Source organism: Sminthopsis crassicaudata, chromosome 3 (genome assembly GCF_048593235.1).
Source record: "Sminthopsis crassicaudata isolate SCR6 chromosome 3, ASM4859323v1, whole genome shotgun sequence".
Lineage (NCBI taxonomy): Eukaryota > Metazoa > Chordata > Mammalia > Dasyuromorphia > Dasyuridae > Sminthopsis > Sminthopsis crassicaudata.
Genome location: NC_133619.1, coordinates 573214979 through 573235494, shown reverse-complemented (window position 1 = coordinate 573235494; position 20516 = coordinate 573214979). Strand labels below are relative to the sequence as shown.

Here is a 20516-nt window from a genome sequence, read left to right as displayed (position 1 = left end):
CCTGATGGCCTATTTTAGTTCCAGTACAAGAACCTTATGCCTTAAATATGACCCAGATGACCATCCTTTGGATCATCCTTTGGGCTTTGTGTCTTCCAAACTAAAGGAAATGCTCAGTATCATGAACACTGCTGTTTAAAAAAAGATGCCCTTTTGAAACCCCCATCACCTCTTTGAGACCATTCAAGAGTGGCCTTCTGATGCCAATATGATGGGGCATTTAGTTACTTTTTGACAGCTGGGGTCAGTCCGGCTGGAGTGGATTGCTGCTCCAGATCTTGGTTCACAAGGCAGGTGGGGAAGGAGCACCCATCTCCAAGGCTGCAAGCAAGCAAAGAGCTGGCATCAGTGCACTGATGAAAGGAAGCAGAACCCTCCATGCCCAAGACATTTTGTGGTAACCATCCATGTCACCCATTGGGCTGGAGGCAAAATACATGCCAATATAACATCTGGTTCCTGATGACCTAGCCCAGCTGTCTCCTGATGGGAAAAGGACTTCACTGGGATCATAAGTATAATAATTCTCATTTTATATATGAAGAAACTGAGACTCAGACAAAATAAGGTCTTATAGAAGATCAGAGACTAGAGCTGGAAAGTATCTCAAAGGCCATCCTTTCCCATAATGTTATTTTACAGACAGAGAATAACACCAGGAGATAAAGTTTCTTGTTCACAGTCACCTAGATATTAATCACCAGGGGCAAGATTTGAATACTGCAAACGTTCTCTGACTGCAGTCAGCTCTTCCCATACTGTCTCCCACTGCACATGGGAAACAATCCCATGCCAGCCATCCCCACCTTGCAAAGATCAACTCAGAAGAGCTCCATACCTGGAGAACACAGGCAATGGCCAATACTTTTTCTCATCCCCAAACACCTGGCGCAGGTTTTTGCTGAACCCCAGGCTGAAGCCATTCTTGTCTGTTCCATGGCGAAAAACAGGACTTCTGAAAGCCTCTAGGCAAGAAGAGAAAGCCAGAACATCAACAGGGAAAGCAACAGGGAGATATCTTTGAATATCTTGACTGGGCCACAAGAGGTAAGGTTAGCTCTGTACCTAAGGTTAGGTGTTAGTGCTGAGTATACTGGCTGCATCTATGGTAAGTAGGGATGAGAATTCATGAAAGGGGAGGCTGATTAATATAGAAAGACAAAATCTCCCATAATGTAATTTTGAATGGAGCAGAGAGCAAGCCCTCCATCCAATTTGCTCTTCGGGCCTCCTTATGAGAGATGTTGGCCCAAGGTTCTCAACAAACCAAGCTCAAAGCAGGAGGCCCAGAGTCAGCTCACCAGGTGACTGATTTCCATAATTTGGTCATGAAACTAATGAGGTAGAGAAGGGCTTAGAGTCTGCATTGGTGAAGGTGCAATCACTTCAATGAGCCTTGGGGATACATAAGGACAGGACAGAAGCTCACTCATAGGACAAAGAGCTGACACGATCTACAAGAAATGGTGTTACTTACCTAACGTAGACTTGTTTTTGCTAACCAGCCAACAGTGGTATCCAAAAAGAGAAGACAAGCTGACAGAGAACATGGCGGCCGCAAAGAATAAAAACATAATGTGAAACTTGGCTTGGGTATCGGGAAGGCCATTCTAAAGAGAAAGAAAGAAAGAAAGAATAAGGAATGAAAGAATGAACAATAAATAAGAAATAAAAAAGCAAGGAAAGAAAGAAAAAGGAAAAAGGAAAAACAGAATAAAGAAGGAAGAAAGGAAAGAAAAAAGGAAAAAAAGAACAGAAGGAAGAAAAAAAAAGAAAAGACATTGTAGAAAGGACATAGACAACTTGTCTACACTGAAAAACTTGACCCAACATGTATCTAGTTGATACTTGACTTTTCAAACTTGGAAATAATTTATATTTTCCACATTAACTTGACACATTAATTGGAATTGATGTCTATATTCAAGAAAAGACTATGATAACGATTCAAGGAAAATAATTTATAAACCCAAGAAAATAGTCTTAGGCAGAATACTCAAAATTCCAGAAAGAAGGGAATGGGAGATGTATCTCTATTCATGGCAAGAAACCAATAAAGCAGGTTGATCCAATTCTGGGTCTATTTGGCCAATTGTTGTGGAGTCAGAAATGTTACAGTAATCTTATTGCCTTGGCTGAATCTTGCCAGGCTGTGATTTCTCCGTGTACTTTCCCACCCCAGTTACAGGAAAGACTTACTGTCCAGAACTTGATAAAATACTGTAAATCAGTTGCAGCGATAAACAGGCAGTAGAGAAGGGAATAAGCCAAGAAAAGGAGGAAAAATTTGTAATTTGAGAATCCGACACAATTGTTCACCCTGGCAACAAAACAGCAAAAGAACATCGTGAAAATCTCATCTTCAAGCCTCAGATATTTTGTTTTCTCACCATAAGCATCCCTCTGTGGTTTGCACAGCCCATGGCGTCTTTCTCAGATTTCTCTGTACTAAGTCAGCAGGAGACATTTGCTAAGAAAACATGTAAGTTCAAGTCAACATACTTTAATATAGGGCTAGGGACCAGATGGGCAGGTGATTCCCTTGATGTAGGGAACTCCAGATGAGGACATTCCCTCTACCAATGTGGATCAGCGCCTGCTCTATAATGTAGACTTAGAGGATTGCCTAGAAAGAACACCAAGAGATGAAGGACTGGTCCAGAATCACCAGGGAGGATGTGAACCAGGTCTTTGAGGACGGCTCTTTGGCAACATGTCATCCTATCACCTAAAGCCTTATGCTTGCATTGTGACCCGTGGGAAGTTGGAAGAGCTCTTGACAATACAATGGTGTGTTTCTCTCTTGATTTCTGTATTAGTAAGCCTCCCTATCACCTCACACATACATGAAGTTTTGTAACTTCAACCAACATTTATTAAGCTGTACTAAATGCCAGGATGCAAAAAGAGGCAAAAAAAGAGTCCTTCCTGAAAGAAATCACTGGTTAATAGGGAATACAACAAGCAAACGTTTGTTCAGTCATTTTTCAGTCATGTCCAGTCTGTGACCCCATCTGGGGTCTCCATTAGGGAGACAGTTTGTCATTTTCTTCTCATTTTATAGATAAGGAAACTGAGATAAACAGGACACAGGATGAGACCAGATTTGAATTCAGGAAGAGGAGACTTCTGGACCACTTCACCATTCAAACATGAATGAGGTTGAGTACTCCACATTAAATAGTACAACATTGCCTGTCTTTTGGGAAGCCTCCAGCAAAGGGACTGACCCACCGGGAAGGAAGATGGACAGCTCCTGAACTTCATCAATAATGATTTTTTTCATCTTCCAGCCAAGATTCTCAAGGGCCTAGGTGTTGGTGCCTCATGGAAGCCCCCAAACTTGGGAAGACCATATATGTTCATCCCAAAAAAAGAGATTTTAGAAACATTTTGGAAGGGATTGAAGAGAGCCCAGACTCTAGTTCCGCCTCTTACTGAACCAGCTGGTGATTCTGTCACTGAACATCAGGGTGTCTCTCATTCCTATAAACAAGGAGAAGTAGTGGGAGCAATGGTCTTTCAGTTGCCTTCAAGGTCCAGAGTCCTAGGATTCTTTACCCCCATTCTTGAAACCTGTCCAAACTCAAGGTATGATGGATGCTGAATGCAGCCCCCAAGCCACTTAGACTCATTTTATGCAAAGCTTTTCTATTTCATTTTAATTCTCTTGGGATCCAGACGCCCTCATACCCCTAAGATCCGTTCTGGCTCTAGAGCTGCGATCCTAGGTTTGACTCTGGACAAATCACTTTTCATCCCTTGAGTCTCAGTTTTTCTCTCCTGTAAAAGGAGGAGGTCGGACCCGAGGTGCCTCCTGGTTCTATGCTGTGCTCCCAGGATGTTGGAGCAGGACATTAGTACTTTGCTAATCAAATTCTTCTTTGGGACGTGCAGAAATGATTTCTACTCCCTTCCCTTTCCTAAAACAAGGAGTGTGAGAGTACTCCCCAGGCTTTATTTTAAGAACATAGCTCTACCCTGCAGGGGAGGGGGGACTCCCCAATCCTCCGACTCCCACACAGAAGGCTGCTTGCCAAACTAAGCATGAAAAAAACAGGGCAGCAAGAAGGGAGGGGCAGAACTAGCAGCCCTTCTCTGATGTACTAATGCTGGGCCCTTGGCCAGGTCCCTTCCCTTGTCTCAGTTTTCTCATCTGTGAAATGGAGCCAGTCTAGAAACTTTAGCAGATTCCTCCTAGTCCTAAATCGTGTGATCTTTTCAATCTCAGGCTCTGTAATTTGTAGTGTGTGTGTGTGTGTGTGTGTGTGTGTGTGTGTGTGAGAGAGAGAGAGAGAGAGAGAGAGAGAGAGAGAGAATATTCTACTGTAGCACTTTGTGGAATGGGGAGGGAAGGAAAGCAGGTCCCACCAAATTGGAAACAAGCCCATGAGGATCATCCCACAAGGCTGACATTTTAGTCTGAGGACCAGACCAGAGCTCATGGAGTGATGAGGTTTTAGGTTGTGTTATAAGGTCCAGAGGCTGTGATCTGCTTCTGGGGAGGAACAGCTCACCCAAAAGAAGATCCTAGCTTGTTTTTTTCTTAGTCCTTGACATCACTGGCAGAAACAGCCTTTTCAAAATCCTTACAACTAAGGGAGACAATGGGAAACCCCTTATCTTATCATGTCCTGGGTTTCTGAGGGAGCCTGGATGGGCCACACTTGGGGTGCCACGGGACAGAAGAAGGGTCTGGGGGCTGACTGGGCCTTTGGAGGGCCTCCGGAGGCAGTGATTCTGCCCTCATCTCCTATCCAATCTTCCAATCAAAGGTGGAAACCACGAACCAAATATTAGGTGAAATTCCCTCCACTCTGTGCCCATTCGCCCCCTTGCTTTGCCCTTGAGCCAGAAGGCCGGTGAATGTCCTGCCTGTGAAGCCTTCCTGGTCCCTCTCCCCTCTCCCCCCACCCCATGTCCTCTCGTCGGCCTTGCCAACACTGCCACTGTGGAGCTGGAGCCCGATGGGAAGCTGATGGGCGGCCGGGCTTCTTTTCCCCAATGTGAGATCAGTCCTGAATCTACCCTGGGAGGGCCCAGGACGCCCGCTCTGCTGGGGGCTCCTGACTGCCAAGGTTGGGAGGTTTGGGAATGTTCCATGAGAACAAACCCACTTCATGCTCAGAGAGATCTGGAGGATAAGAACCCATTATTCTTATTCTCATGTGACATTTGGTGAACCAAGAATGCAGTACCTTTGAAAAAAGCTATGAGCTTGCTTTGAGCACAGATTTATGTTCCTTTTGAAAACATATTGTTACATTCTGTTTCAGTACTAACAAAATAAACCTCCCTACAGTCCTACTTCAAGGCCTCCTCTCGGCTCAGAAGTGGCCTTGACACTACAAGGCTTTATCAGCTGAAAGAATGAATTCTGGAAGGACCCACCACACTGGGAGAGCCTCAAGGACTCTCCCAGCCTTGGAATAGGTTTGCTTTCAGATGATAAAAACAGCAGAGGCCTCAGTGGGACCCTTTGGCAATGAATCAGTGAGGCAGCAACCCATGAAACAAAGAAAAATACAAAGTGGCTCCAGTTCTGAGTAACCCCTTCTTCCTCGCCACTCACCAGTGACTGGGGAACCCAACCTGTCATACTTGGGAAACTAAAAGTCAGAAGACAAAAAGGAGGTGCAAGTGGATGGATAGATGGATGATAAATTTACCATTGAGGAGCTAATAAAGGAGATAGAAAGTTGATTTTATCATTAATCAATCAGCCAACATTTATTAAGCTGTACTAAAAGCCAGGATGCAAAAAGAGGCAAAAAAAGAGTCCTTCCCTGAAGGAAATCACTGAAGGGAATACAACAAGCAAACAAATATATACATAAAGGATAAAATGAAAATAAGAGAGAGAAGAAACTGGAATGAGGAGGTTGGAAAAGGCTTCCTGCAGAAGATGGGACTTGAGCTGGGACTTAAAGGAAGACAGGGAGGTCAGTAGTTGGAGCAGAGAGGGCATATCCCAGAGGCAGGGGGACAGCCAGAGAGAAGGCCTGGAGCTAAGAGGTGCAGTCTAAAGGCCACAAAAAGTATGATTACGTGGGGTATTGGGTCATATTGTGATGTTTATGCTGATCATTTTTTTAAAAGACAGCCATGAAAAGCTTATATACTGCACATATAAACACACATATGTACACATGCACAAGAAGAAACATGCACAGAGAGAGAAAGAGACAGAAACAGAGAGGGAGAAGAAGAGAGATAAAGAGAAGCACACGGAGATAGGCAAAGAAAGACAGAAATGAGAGACAGAAGAAGAAAGTGAGAAAGAATAAGTGAAAGAAAGATGGGGACAGAAAAGAGACAGAGAGAGACAGAGATAGACAAACAGAAAGACAGATAGATGCAGAGACAGAGATAGACAAACAGAAAGACAGATAGATGCAGAGACAGAGATAGACAAACAGAAAGACAGAGATACAAAGAGACAGACAAAGAGAGAGAGAGAGAAACAGAGAGCGCAACAGAGACAGAGATAGACAAACAGAAAGACAGAGATGCAGAGACAGAGACAGAAAGAGACAGAGACAGAGAAACTAAGAAAGGCTGAGAGGGAGTGGGAGAGGGAGAGAGAAAGGTGGGAAGGCAGGAAGGGAGGGAGAGAGAGGGAAAAAAGAGAGACTTTTTTTTTTTGAAAGACAGACAGAAACAGAAAAGCTGAGAGACAGAAAGACAGAGAGAGAAAGAGACAGAGAGTGTGATAAAAAGACAAGGACGGGGAGACAGAGAGGTAGACACAGAGACAGAGACAGAGATGGGGATGGAACTCATGTTTTGATAAGACCCTGCCAGTGAAATCTCCATTTACTTAGACTGTCTCTGGAGACAAAGGACTTGCATTTAGGATCTGCTCGGTACCACAAAAAGTTATGTTATCTCCCTAATCTTCACTTTTATCTGTGAAATGAGGGAACTGAATTTGATGACCCTAGTGGTCCCTCATCTAGAATTCTACAATCTAGGAATATTCAGTAATTTCAGTGTAAAAGTGATTACAAGAAAAAACCATAAAAAATATTCTGGAAAACGTGGCCCCTGATATCTCAGCCTTTGATGTGCCCTATATGGTAGGTAGCAAAGAGAACAAAAATGGCAGCAGCACACACAAAGGAGCTCCCTGCTAAAAGACACATCTTAAGAGTTTGATTCTTGAGACATCTGAAAGATGAGAGCATCTACCAAATGTTTGAGGCCCAAAAACCTAAGCCTCAGATTTTACCATGTAGCAGGGAGAGGATTGGCATTGGAGTCAGGAAGACCCGACATCACAGGATGCTAGAAAAAGCACTAACACTGGGGTAGGAGGGCCTGCCTTCAAATCTCTCTCTGCTGGGACTCCGTGGGCTTCTATTTCTCCAAATGTAAAATGAGGAAGCTGGAAGATGGCCACTCAGATCCTTCCACTTCCAGATCTATGTATGAATTTTTTATAATGTGCTATTGACAGATTGATGATAAGAACCAGGAAAGTGCTTCAATGTGATTTTTAATTTTGGCTGAGGCAACTGGGGTTAAGTGACTTGCCCAGGGTCACACAGCCAGGAAGTGTTAAATGTCTGAGACCAGATTTGAACTCAGGTCCTCCTGACTCCAGGACTGGTGCTCTAACCACTGAGCTACTTAGCTGCTGCCCCTTCAATGGGATTTTTTGCAAATGGCTTTGGGCTGGCTGGCTGCATTCAGTCTAAGGACATTGCTAAGTCTCTAAAACAAACCCTAGAATCCTCTTCAAGTTGGCCTGCTGATTGATCCACAAGCAGGAAGAATATCTCTTGTCTCTATTTTGAGATAGAATTTGTGAGCATTTCATAGATGGGATTTTTAGAGCCTTTGAGGAGCAAGACTGCAAAGAGCTTGTTAGGTGGGCCAAAAACAGGGCAAGAAGAGGGGGGGTGGAGTAGTTTGCCTTGAGAAATGACTCAGGGCTCGGAATGACCCTAAGCATCCCTCTGAATCACCACCAGAAATGAAGAATTTAAGTCAAAGATCTCTCAAGGGACAAAGAGAAGGCATGTGGTAAAGGGGAGCAGAGGGTTTCAACAAAGCAGAAAAGGCTGGTCATACAGAGAGAGCAGGGAATGGCCGGCACACAGCCCGGGTCCTCTGCTGGCCTCCACGGATGATGAGAGGGCAGCAAGGGCCTCCTGTGGAGGGCTTCAGATATAGGCAGGGCTGCACATAGTGAGAGTGCATGTGCCATGGAGACAAGTAACCACAACGGAGAGGGCATGGACTCAAGGCAGGAACCATACACCTCATATGTATGTATACAACAGATGTTTCCCACAGAAAGTCCCTGACCAGCAGCGGCATTATCAATCGTCAACACAAGGCAGGCCTGTATCCTCATGATGGCACTATTATGAAGGTTCATAGCTAACCTGAGTGTTCTGGGTTTTCTCCTCTCTCTCTCTCTCTCTTTTCCCTCTCTCCATCTCTTTCTTCTTTCTCTCTTCCTCTTTACTTCTCCCTCCCTCTCTCTCTCTGTCTCTCCATTATGCTCTGCTTCTTCCACTCCGTTTCTTCCCATTAGTGCAGCCCATGAGTGGAATCTTCCTATGATTCTCTGAATTCTGCAGATTTGTCATTTGCCATAAGTGTCATGGGCCACTCAAAGTAAGTCACCCGGAGTCACCTCTTTGTGCTTCTCTTGTTCATGTGTGTGCACCTGCACTTTACTGCTTCTCAATGCCAGCCACCAACATCCTGACTTGACCAAGTGCTGTTAGGCAGAGAAAATGGGGAGGCAGGCACTGTGCCCCCCTTGCTGCTGCTCCTCTGATACCAGCTCGACTCCAGGGCTGTGGAAGTGAGAACCAGCCCGAGACTTCTCTTTCTTGAAATATATGAGAACAAAACCCAATTCTGAGAACACTGTGCTGTGATTGAGCCCAGGTGATGGCTCAAGACTAAACAAGACAATTCTTCTATACATGAAACATCTACTGATATTTACTTAAGAGATTTAAATTTATACATGGAAAGAAAAAATAGTCACAGACATGAGTTGTACTCACCAAGGACAGTGGTGGTCCATTTTCAAAATACATCTGATGAAGCAAAAAAACCCAAATCCCCCCCCAACAGATGCATGGTGAAATCACAAGATCATTAAAAGGCAGTACATGCACACGTACACACACATGCATGCACACGCACACTTAAACACATAGCACTAGTACCTTGCGTTGCCTAAGCATTGGATTTCGATGGTCTGAAAAGCTGCTTAACGATAAAAGTCCTATCAAGCAAACACATTACTAATAGAAGCATGGCCTTAAATATGGAATTGGTACATAAACCAATGTTCCATTTCCTGAGAAGACTGACATTAAAAAAAAACAACAACAAAAACAAAAAAACCAAAAACAAACAAAAAGAAAGCCAATACACGCATATATGTGACCCCCACCACATCAAACAGAAATAATGTGACATCCACAAAGTGGCTTTCAGCCTGGGTCCAGTTAAACCAATGTTAAACAAAGTCAAGGCCAGGACATCTTGGCCAATGTATTAGTGTAGTTTTAACCCTGAAAAACTATTCAAACTTAAAACTTCAATAAGATGTAGGGGACACCTTATGTATCTTCCATCATGCTAATGACACAATGTTTATTAACTCTTGCAATTCTTGGCCAGGGATGGATCATTTTTACAAGGATGGCAAGAGTTTGATAAATTGATACTTGCTCAATTAAATTATCTTTACAAAGACTATTTAAATAAATCATTTCTTTTGTGTTTCAATGAAAGATTGCACTAGCTTGGGGGCTTTACCAGTAAAACAGGGCTATGGGGAATCAGGGATTGCTTCATTTTGCCTTTGAATGCCCAGATTCTAATGCATTGCTTAATGGCACAGGAAGTGCTTAATCATGGGCTACGTGCCATAGATTCTAAAGCTAGAAAGGTTTCTCAAGATCTGATCCAACTCCCTACTTTAGACTCTGGGAAGCTGAGGACAGAAAGGAATTGATTTATGTCACTATGACACTAGTGATCCCACCCACCGGGGAAAAAAACAACAAAACCTAATGCAACTAGAGAGTAATTGGCATATTGATGCTGACCAGGTATTTTCTAGTCCAGAGTCATGAATAAAATGGGGGGGGGGGGAAGACAAGAAGCAGAAAAAGAAAAAAAAAAATGCAAAGACAATAGGCCCAAAGTGACAATTAAATGTCTGTCCATTTTCTTTAAAACACATGGCCATTCTGTGGGTTTTGAAGAGGAAAATATAAAAGTTGTCTTACTTATCACAAACGGAACAGTGATGACATCGGTCGGGCTTTATGAGCTGGCATCTGTCACAATATCGGATTGCTAAGAACAGAAACATCTATTTAACCTTGGATCCGGCATTCAGTTGACTACACACTTAGTTAGCAAATCATTTTCTGAAAATTTGTTTTGAAAAAGCAGCCTGAATTAGCATTCTTCCAAAATCACAATTGGTTTATTTTTTTTTTAATAAGGGGAGGGAAAAAGAGAAGGAAAGGGAAGGAAAGAAAGGGAAGGAGGGAGGGAGGGAGAGAAGAAAAGGAGAGAGTGGAGAGGAAGGAGAAAGGAGGGAGAAAAGGGAGAAGGGAGAAGACAGAGGAGGAGGGAAGAAAGTGGGAGAGAAGGGGGAAGGAAAGAAAAGAGGGAAGAAGAGAAGAGAAAGAGAGAGACAGAGAGATAAAGAAAAGGAGAGAAAGAACCAGACAGAAAGGGAGAAAGACAGAGAGGAAGGGGGAGAGAGAGAAGGACAGCATCAGAGACACACAGATAGAGAAAGAAAGACAAAGATACAGAAAGAGAGAGACAAACACAAACAGACAAGGAGAAAAAGAGGAAAAGGAGAGAGAAACTCTCTTTGGGAGAGAAAGAGGGAAAAAAACAGAGAGATACACAAAGAGACAGAGACACACAGAAAGACAGAGAGACAAGAGAAGGTCAGAGAGAGTTACTCATTGATTCTAACCAGAGAATCTGAAACTAGAAATGGAAAAGGTCTTAGAGACCATCTAGTTCAATGCCCTCACTTTATAGATGAGGAAACAGCCCTAACCAAGTGAAGCAGCTAGATTACATGGGAGTGTCAAATTTGAACCCAGGACCTCTGACTACAGACCCTCCTCTGGCTACAAACCCCAGTTCAGAAAGCTCTCCCAAGGACAGGAATACTGCTTTGGGCAGCTTTACATGGGTCTTTCTAGTAACTAGAAGCCTCTAATTGATGGTCAGTGGGATTATCCAAGTCCACAAAAGGGATGCCAACATATTGCCTTGAAGCCAAATACAGAATACAGCATTTCCTTCCAGGTCCCTGAGTCATGTTCTCTTGGCTGCAGAGGATGTGGTCATTATGTGACAATAAGACAATAATCATTCCTGGCCACCTTGAACTCAAGAGCAGCTGTAAATGACAGGGGCCCTGGAGACCACATGGAAGCTCATCCTCTTCCCCCTGAACTGGAAAATACTCCAGGCTTCTGAAGGAGGATTGCCTGCCTCCATTAGAGTAGGAGAATTAAGTGATGTTGGAAGGTCACTACCATTCTGCACTAGCAGGCAGGTAGCCAGAAGCAGGGTGCAATGGGACCAGGGCTGGAACTGGCACCAGAGGCCGTGGATTTCAATCCTGCCTCTTCCAGTCACTTATTCCCCCAAACCTTCCTCCTTCCTGGGACTCCATTTTCCCACCTGTAAAGTGAAAGGATTGGACCTTGAGATTCCCTTCCAGGTTCCATAGGATCTATGATTCTATCACCAAACACGTGAGCCAGAAAGAATCCTAGCTCATCAAAGGGCCCTGGGATGCTGATTGCTATGAGTCATCAATTGCATTTCCACTAGAGGGAAATAATAATTTGAATCCATCCCTCTTCTTCTCCACTTATTAAAATCCTATGGTTCCTCAAGGATCACACCTGGGGCCAATTCCTTCCCTGAGACAGAGAGCGGTTAAGAGGCACCCAGCTAGGAAGCACCTGAGGTTGGATTTGAAGGGAAGTCTTTTGGTCTCCAGGCTTGGCTCCCTGCACTCTGTGGACCCTCCTAGCTGCTCTTATCTAGGATAAGAAAGATGGCGGCTTCATGGGTGGGCATCCTTCTGCCATGGCTTGGCTTTTGGATAAGTAGATCTGAAGAGAGCAGGGATAGGGCCTGGGCAGTGCTGCCCACCGTGTCCACTTTTGTGGCCTTGTAGACTCTGACCACTGAGAGGAAGACTGAGCTGAGCGGAGCTATGGCTACTCTTGGCTGGGATAACAAAGAGACTTTTTCTTTCGCAAACATCCTTTTGTTTGCTCTACCCACAGTAGTGGTGTTGTGTTCAAGCCAAGTTTGGCTGGTCTTACTGATTGCTTTTAGGGATAAATGGAGTCAAGGGTGTGTGTGTGTGGGAGAATTGCTTAGGGTCATTTGCTACAATCACTTCCTAGATCTGGTGGCTGGCTATGTAGATGAGGAAATGTAGGATATATGGAAGATCTACAAATTTGCCAGTTGTGGAAGACCTACAATTTTGCCAGTGTGGAAACTCCCTCCACTCAAATAGATTGCAGTAGGTCTAAGATAGGGGAACCACTTGAGGTTCTGAATAGTTAAGGTTAGTGGTAAGGGCAGGTTATGGGATCTCCTTGGGGCCAATGGGGAGAGGCCTAGGCTTCTTCCTTTCTCAATCACCTCCAGTTGATGCAGGAGGCTCACCAGGGTCTTGGGAGGGATATGGAGAAAGAGGAGTAGAATCAGACAGTCAGTCCACTCATAAGCATTTAAGTATGGTATTAAGCACTGGAGACAGGGAAAGGATGACCCTCAATTCTTCCTCTAACTGGGGAGACAAAGGGCAAACATCACTGTACAAGCCAGGTAAGGCAGGTGTTGACCTGAGCCCTAAAGGAAGCCATGGAAGCCAACAGTGGGAAGTGGAGGGCAGAGGTCAGAGAGAATGCCCAGAACCAGCTGGTAAAATGTGGCACCTGAGGAAGAGCTATGAGACCAGTCCTCCTGGAGCAGAAAGTCCTGTGAGGAAAGGAGTGTAAGGTAGGTGGACAGGTGATGAAGGGCTCTGCAGGCCAAACAGAGTGTTCTGCATTTGATTCTGGAGATGACAGAGCCACTGGAGTTTACTGAGTGGGAGGCGACATGTTTGAAAGATCCCTTTAGTGGCTGAAGACCCACCTACCAATGTAGCCATTGCAATCGACTCTGGAGGGCAGAGTGGGGATGAGGACTGGGCAGCTCAGGCTCACTGAAATCCTTCTCACTGGCAAGTCAAGTCATCACCCTCATGATCCTTTTACAGGAGAGAGGAGAGTCTGCCCCAAGTCAGGGGACAGAAGGGGGAGTGCCAGAGACACAAAGACAAAGTCACCAGTGTGGTCCACTGCTTGGATATGGGGAGAGGGAAGAGATAGGGAGGAATGTGGGGTGGGCTCTTGGGTTTCAAGCCTGAGGGAATGGGAGGAGGGTGATTTTCCTCTACACAAGGATGAGATCCTTTTAGAGTTTAAGATGTTTAATGGACATCCTGTTTGAGATGCTTGAAAAGCAATTAGTGATGCAAGGTTAGGGGGAGGGTAAGGAGAGAGCTTAGAGCAGGATAAATGTGAGACTCATAGAGATGATAACTGAGCCCAAGGGAACTGATGAGATCACTGAGTGATGAGAGAAGAGGGCCCAGGACAGAGCCTGGAGGACATCCATGTCAGGACACGAATGGACATCCATGATCAGTCATTAAAATAACCTTAATGAAGATCCAGCCTGGGAGACAGAGGACTGAAGAAAGACTATTACCTGACAACGAAGAGCTCATGAGTACCTTTGGAAGGACTGGTTTTGGGGAAATGATGAAAGGGAGAAAGGCAAGAGACTGAGAGGAAAGTGCGGGCACCTCTGGTAGGCAATCTTCTCAAGAAGGAGGATGCTAGCTGGCAGGATAATTAGAGCCAGGAAGGATTTTTGGTAGGCAGATGAGAGAGACATGAGTGTGTGTATAAGTAGTCAAGAAAGAATCAGTAATAATAATTATGGTAGCCTTTGTAGTAGCACTTAGCATGCATAGTGCTCAGCATTTACAAATATCTTCTCATTTGATCCTCACAAGAGGTAGATGCTCTTATTATCTCTTTTTACAGTTGTGGAAATTGAGGGAAACAGATTTGCCCAAACTCAAATAACTTGCAAGTGACTGAAGCCAGAATTGAATCTAGATTGCTGTCTTTTTTACCAGATGGCTGCCAGAAAACTGGGAGGGATTAAGGTTAATGTGAGGGCTGGGATGGGGAATGACAATCTGTTAAAGAAGATGGCATGAAATGGGACCATTTGTGCATCTAGAGGGGTTTGCCTTGGCAAGAAGAATGGCCTCCTCTTCAGGAGAGAAAGGGATGAAGGAGAGAATAGGGGCAGCATCTGAGTACTGTGAATTGGGGAAGAGGAGGAGGAAGAGAGTGTTCTCAGCAAATGGCTTCCATTTTTTCAGTGAGCTAGGAAGCAGCATTCTTAGGGGAGAAGGTTGTGACTGGGGAGGGATGGGAAGAGAGACTATGGAGATGGGAGGCAGGATGATAGAGAGTGGTGGCCACATTTCCAGCATTCTCTTCTTCCATCCACTTTCCAAAATTTGAGATCAAGCCAGTGTGAGTGACCAGGGAGATGGGCAAGTGAAAGTGTCAGCCCACCCTCATCCAATTTTCAGCCTCTGTCACCTGCCTGATAATTAGGGAACCCCATCTTCCTACTCCTCAGTCCTAATAATCAAGCATGCAATTATCCAGTTAGCCTGGATTTTCTAATGTGCACTATGTTAAAAACAGGACTTTTAGGGGCAGCTAAATAGTACTACCAGCCTTGAAGTCAGGAGGAGTTAAAATTTGACCTCAGACACTTAACACATCCTAGCTGTGTGACCCTGGGCAAGTCACTTAACCCCAATTGCCTTGGGAGGAAAAAACACAGTACTTTTAGTACTTTCTTTGGAAGGATGTTTGCTTAGGATCAAATGAGGTAGTTCAGAACAGGTAAAGGACTTTCTTTGCAAACCTTTAGAAATACTTTTGATAGATTAGTGTTTATTATGATCATCTTCCCCTTCCTCTGATTGTCCCTGCCACAGGGGACTCTGGAAGACTTTCTATATCAATAATAGCTTGCTTCTCACATATCTCAGCATCTAAACGAGGCCTGGCTCTGCCTGGAAATCCCCAGTTTGGTCAGGGGTGGGATGGAGTTGCTTGGTACTTCCTATTCCTCAGATCTCCAGGTCTTTAAGTAGGTGCTTTAAAGGTCTTTTCTAGACCTTGTTCAACGTGTGGGTTCTAACATTCCCACTTGGCTCATCAGGATCAGTCAGCCTTCTGAGGGAGACCTAGAAAGATGAGGAATCTAGCCCATTTCTTGCAACAGGAGCAGCCCCCTCCCCCACCAAAAAAAGTTGGCCACGGACACCCATAATGGCTGGGGGCTGCCAGAGGAAAGTGGAGACTAAACATCAACGGCAACTCTGAGCCATCTGAGAGATTTATGAAATGATCTGCCACTGGCAAAAATAAATTTCCATGAATTAAAAAGCTGGATAAATGACTGCTTCCCACCCTCACCCCGTATGCATATGGACACAGAATTCCTTTTACATGACTGTTGCCTTAATAAAGAAAGATTACATAACTTTCCCACGCCAAATTAAATTTACCCTCTTGTATGGCCAAATGTAGGTTGGCTAGCCCCCCTTTGAAAGAGCAGTCACGTCCCCCACAAACAGTGGGGGAGGATTTATGGCAGTCTCAATGAATCAAACCAGAGCAGGCAGAATGAAAGGGAAATCAGAGGGCGTATTGGCAATGGCACGTATGACATTGCTTCACACATCACCGTGGTATTCTAGCTCTAAAGACTTAATGAAATTCCCACGTATTTGCACAATATTTAATGCTGTGTGTTCCATTAGTTTAGGTTGTTTAATTTTATAAATTTGAAATGATGCTCAATGTCTAAAGTTCCCTTTCTTGCAGAACTCAGGATGAGCCATGCAAATGCTCCCTCACCCCAGACCCAACAGAGTGAGGTTTACCTCCAGACATGGTTCTTGTGTAGATGGGAAGATCTTTGGCTGCTCGCTTGAGGATTTCCTGATGGGTCTCCCCTCGGGGCTCTCGTTCCAGCATCTCTTTCTCTGCGTAGGACAGATGGAACTGGCAAATAATTATAAAGGGTATTGAGTATGGTCAGAGGAATGGCAACTCACTGGTCCCCTCTGGTTTAGCTAACAGGGAAAAGACATCTTTAACTATATTAACAATAAAATAACAGTATGTGTACCATGGGAGAATCTACTCTAGCCTTCATCTGGTTATGGTTCATTTTTATTCTTGATGTGGAAATAAAGATGATAATAAAAAAACAGGACACAGCAAATTTTCTTTAATCTCATCTGGACACATGTGTATAAGATTTTTCCATTAACCTTCTGGGGAGGCTAAATTGCCTCATATTCATCACTTCAGAGCTGCTTTTGCTACCAAATGTAGCAAAGGAGTTGAAAAGAGACAGGAAAAATGATCAAGCCTTCATTTGAAAACTTCTGGAATTCAAACATCTCTAATTGCGGTAAGAAGCAGTCCTAATTAAACTGGGCCCAGGAGCTGGCTAAGTCATGTTCCTTCAGTGAGACTCCAAAACTCTAGAGGCTCAGTTTTCTCATCTGCAACATGAGCTGGAGAAGGAAAAGGCAAACCGTCCTAGTATCTTTTGTAAGGAAATCCTAAAAGGGGTCACAAAGGGTTGGACACACTGAAAATGACTGAACAGCATGCTCCAAAGGAAAGGCAAAGTCTAGGATGGATACTTCAAAGTCAGACTGCTCAACTCAACGTAAGGGTGGAAATAAAAGAGTCCCAGAGCTTCATACAGGCTCATTTCAAAGGTGACTGATCACTCCCGAATTCTACTTTTACCATTGTAAAGCAGGGTAAAGGAATGCCTTTTCAAGATGTATAAACATAAACTTCACCTCCTATTGCTTTAAGGTTATAGATAAAGCAGAATGATGTTGTTTTCCAATGTATGATCTATTTATCTTGCCTTCTAAGTGATGTTCTAATTAGTAATTACAATTCTACTCAATTCATTAAATGGGTATAATCCTCTTGAAAAATGGGTTGGGGACTTAACCCAGGGACAGAGGATGGAAATCTGGAATGTATCTCCAAATCTGCTGAATCCAATTCTCCCTTGTGTGACAGAGAAGGGAAACTGAGGCTCTGGAAAATGTGTCCAAGATAGTAACACTAAGTTTTGGAGGAAGGATTTAAACCAGATGTCCCCTGTGTCCAGAGCTAGGGCTCTTTGATGCTTCAAGGCTGCTAATCAATAAAACTCTCAATAAGAGGAATTGAGGGGGAGGATCTTTAGCTTTTTGCCTCTTTTTGGTTTTTGTTTTATCCTTGACCATATGCAGAGAATAGAGCTCTCTATACCTTTGATTCTTTAATCCATCATGATTAGTTGACTTTAGGGACAAAGAATCTTTTTTCCTACCCTCCCAGGGTCTTTTAACAACTCATTTCCCACTACTTCTCAGATCTCCAGTCCAAGAGTCATCTGGGAAGTGAAAGCAATGGGCTAGAGGACTTTACAAATCTCCTTTCACACCAAAGGCCCTCAAAGACAAGAAGGCTTTCCCTCCATACTTGACAAATCCCTTTCTTCCTATCTCAAAGGCTTTGCTGAAAATTTCTATTCTTTGCTGAAACATTCTGATCTGTCATCAACTTGCTAGCCCTGTCTCTAGCCCAGTCTGCAGGCCACTCACAAATGGGGAACATCTCTGACTCTCTTGTTCCTCCTTAGGGGAGCCAGCTCAGAAACTCAACAATTTGTTCTTTAGAAATGGATCCCAATAATCGTTGAAGAAATAACTAGGAAGGATCACAGAACCCAACAGATGGAAGGCCCTCAGAAGTTTCCAATCCAAATCGTATCTAAGAATCCCCTCTATAAGTAAGAGAAACTTTTTTGTAAGAGTTGTAAGAGAATTGTTGAAAAAAAAATCAAAAGACATTAATAAAATCACAAAAAACCTCGACAAAATCCCTATAAGTGGTCATTCAGCCTCCATTAAAATATTTCCAGTGAGTGAAGAACATACTATTTATTACCCAAAACATCACATTCCGGTCACTCAGACTCAAACCAGGTTTTATTCTGATCTCCTCCTTATCTTTAATCCCCCATATCCAAGCTGTTGCCAAGGACTATTGATCTTTTCTCTGCAATGTCTCTCGGATATGGCCCCTTCTCTCTTCCAACACTGCTACCTCCTGGAGCAGATTCTCCATCACTTTCCTCCAGACTCTGCAATAAGTGCTGGCGGTGTCTGCCTCAGCCACTAAAGGGATTTTCCTAAAACACAAGTCCCAGCTCCAATAATCCTTTCATTTTTTCTCATGGACTTCACTGGGACAAAAGAGGCTTTTACCTTTTTCCATGCATACCTTTAATCCAATTACAAGGACTTTTCTCATGTGTACCTTAACAGAGAGTGTCCAAATATATGCAAAAATCTCCTGAGATCATCCAATTTTCCTGGTCTACCCAATTCTCCAGGTTTCCTTGGTTTGTTTGTTTTCTTCTTACTTTCCTTTCTCTGTATAGATTACTTTGATGGGTGGTCTTTCTTCCTTAAGGACTAAGCCCCCAGGTGCATCACTCCTTACTTCAAGTAAATAACCAAATAAATGCCCTTGTTTGATTTGGAGATATTTAAGCCTGAATTCTTTCAGAGACCCATGCAACCAATGCCCCAGAACCCCAACAACTTTGGCACCCCCCACATGACACTCCCCTAATCAATAAACACCAGTGGTTCCTTTTTGCCTTCAGGAGCAAATACAAAATCCTGTTTTACCTTCAAAGTCCTTCATATTTGATTTTTCTTGTGCAGTAAGATAATTGTATAAATATGTATGTATTAGATTTAACATATTTTGACTTTATATATTTAAACATATATCAAACTACTTGCCATCTGGGGGGGTGAGGAAAGTGGGAAGAAATTGGGACATGAGGTCTTGCAAGGGTTAATGTTGAAGAATTATCCCTGCATACAATTCCCCCCCCAAAGCCATTATATATTAAAAAAAAATATATATATATATATATGTATATATATATATATATATATAATTATGATAAGGAAGGAAGGGATAAAAAAAGGAAGGAAAACTCATATTTATTAAGTATCTATAGGTATCAGATGCTATGCTAAGTGCTTTACAAATATCTCATTTGGCCCACAAAACCACCTAGGGAAGGAGGTGCTATTGTCATCTCCATTTTTACAGATAAGGAAACTGAAGACAAGCAGGTTAAAGGGCTTGTTCAGAGTCACTCAGCTAGTAAGTGCCTGGGGCAGAATTTGAACTCAGATTTTTACTAACTCCAGACCCAGGGCTCTGTTTACTGTGCCCCCTAGCTGTATACTTAAAGTAAAACTTTTCAGATACTGTTATTCAAATTTTAACTTACTTCTTTTGAAGGATTCATCGGCATTGTAAAGATGGTTTTCCAGTAAGACCAGACAAACATCGCAAACAGCAAGTGATACACTATGAGACATACAACTGGAAGAAGAGAATCACAATTTTTGTTGTAAGACATAAATCAAAGGGTGTATTACAGCAATTCTCTAGTATATTTGTTTCAAATCTGTAAGTAACTCCTTATCAACCTTTGCAAATGTGGAACAGTAAGAATAAATGGCTGGGAAGGAAAAAAAAAAAAAAAAGAATAAATGGCTGCATTTCAAGCCCAAAGGCAAAATCTGTTCCGGTTGTTCCAATTAAGTCCAGAGCCCGCCCATATTTTGAAATGGTCCCATTTGCACATATGTATGTCTCCTCAAACAAATGGTCTGCTGGGCACAGTCTGAGGAAAGAGCAACTTAGAGCCACACAAAGCTAATCCCAATGGTGATAGGATTTTTTTTTTCATTATGGAAATAATTCCTGTCTTAGTGAGGATTTGGTTTTTGAAAAGATCACAGAGTGAAGTTTTGTGATTTCAATTAGTTTGCCAGCTACCTAGCTATTTTATTATAAACCTATCACATGCTGACAGTGGGCTAAACACTGCTTATCTAAACACAGATAAGGAAAATGTTATGCAAAGGAAGAAGAGACTATTGTGGCTATTGATACCTATAATTCATTAGGCTAATAAGCAAAAGCTACACAACTGGTCACCAAGGGAGCAGTCACCTTATTTCTCTAATGGCTTTCAACATATCTCTAAGTTTATCAATTCAAAGATAAGAATATAAGGCATGTTTTTATAATGCCAGTATTGGGCCAATCTGCAAGAAAATAGCATATTTCTTCAATGATCTGGGACATCACTGAATTCATAGTCATTCCAATATGGTGTATATCTTGATCAACTCAAAAAATTATATAACATGATTTTATTTAAATGTAGGCTACCGAGAACATATAAATATATCCTTGTTTAATTGT

At 43.1% G+C, this 20516-nt stretch overlaps 1 protein-coding gene across 4 annotated transcripts in view; it reads right to left on the bottom strand.

Annotated features, from left to right (window-relative positions):
* Positions 1 to 20516, bottom strand: part of ZDHHC2 (zDHHC palmitoyltransferase 2) — a 51217-nt gene that overhangs the window by 11608 nt on the left and 19093 nt on the right. For 3 of the 4 annotated variants that reach the window (XM_074304828.1, XM_074304829.1, XM_074304831.1), the window contains exons 3-10: positions 19531 to 19625; positions 16076 to 16196; positions 10269 to 10338; positions 9030 to 9062; positions 2200 to 2320; positions 1478 to 1610; positions 839 to 965; positions 229 to 321 (exon numbers count right to left, since the gene is read on the bottom strand). In XM_074304828.1, coding sequence (XP_074160929.1) covers positions 229 to 321; positions 839 to 965; positions 1478 to 1610; positions 2200 to 2320; positions 9030 to 9062; positions 10269 to 10338; positions 16076 to 16196; positions 19531 to 19625 — 793 coding nt within the window. The remainder of the gene's footprint in view (positions 1 to 228; positions 322 to 838; positions 966 to 1477; positions 1611 to 2199; positions 2321 to 9029; positions 9063 to 10268; positions 10339 to 16075; positions 16197 to 19530; positions 19626 to 20516) is intronic. The other variant, XM_074304830.1, reaches the window with a different exon arrangement.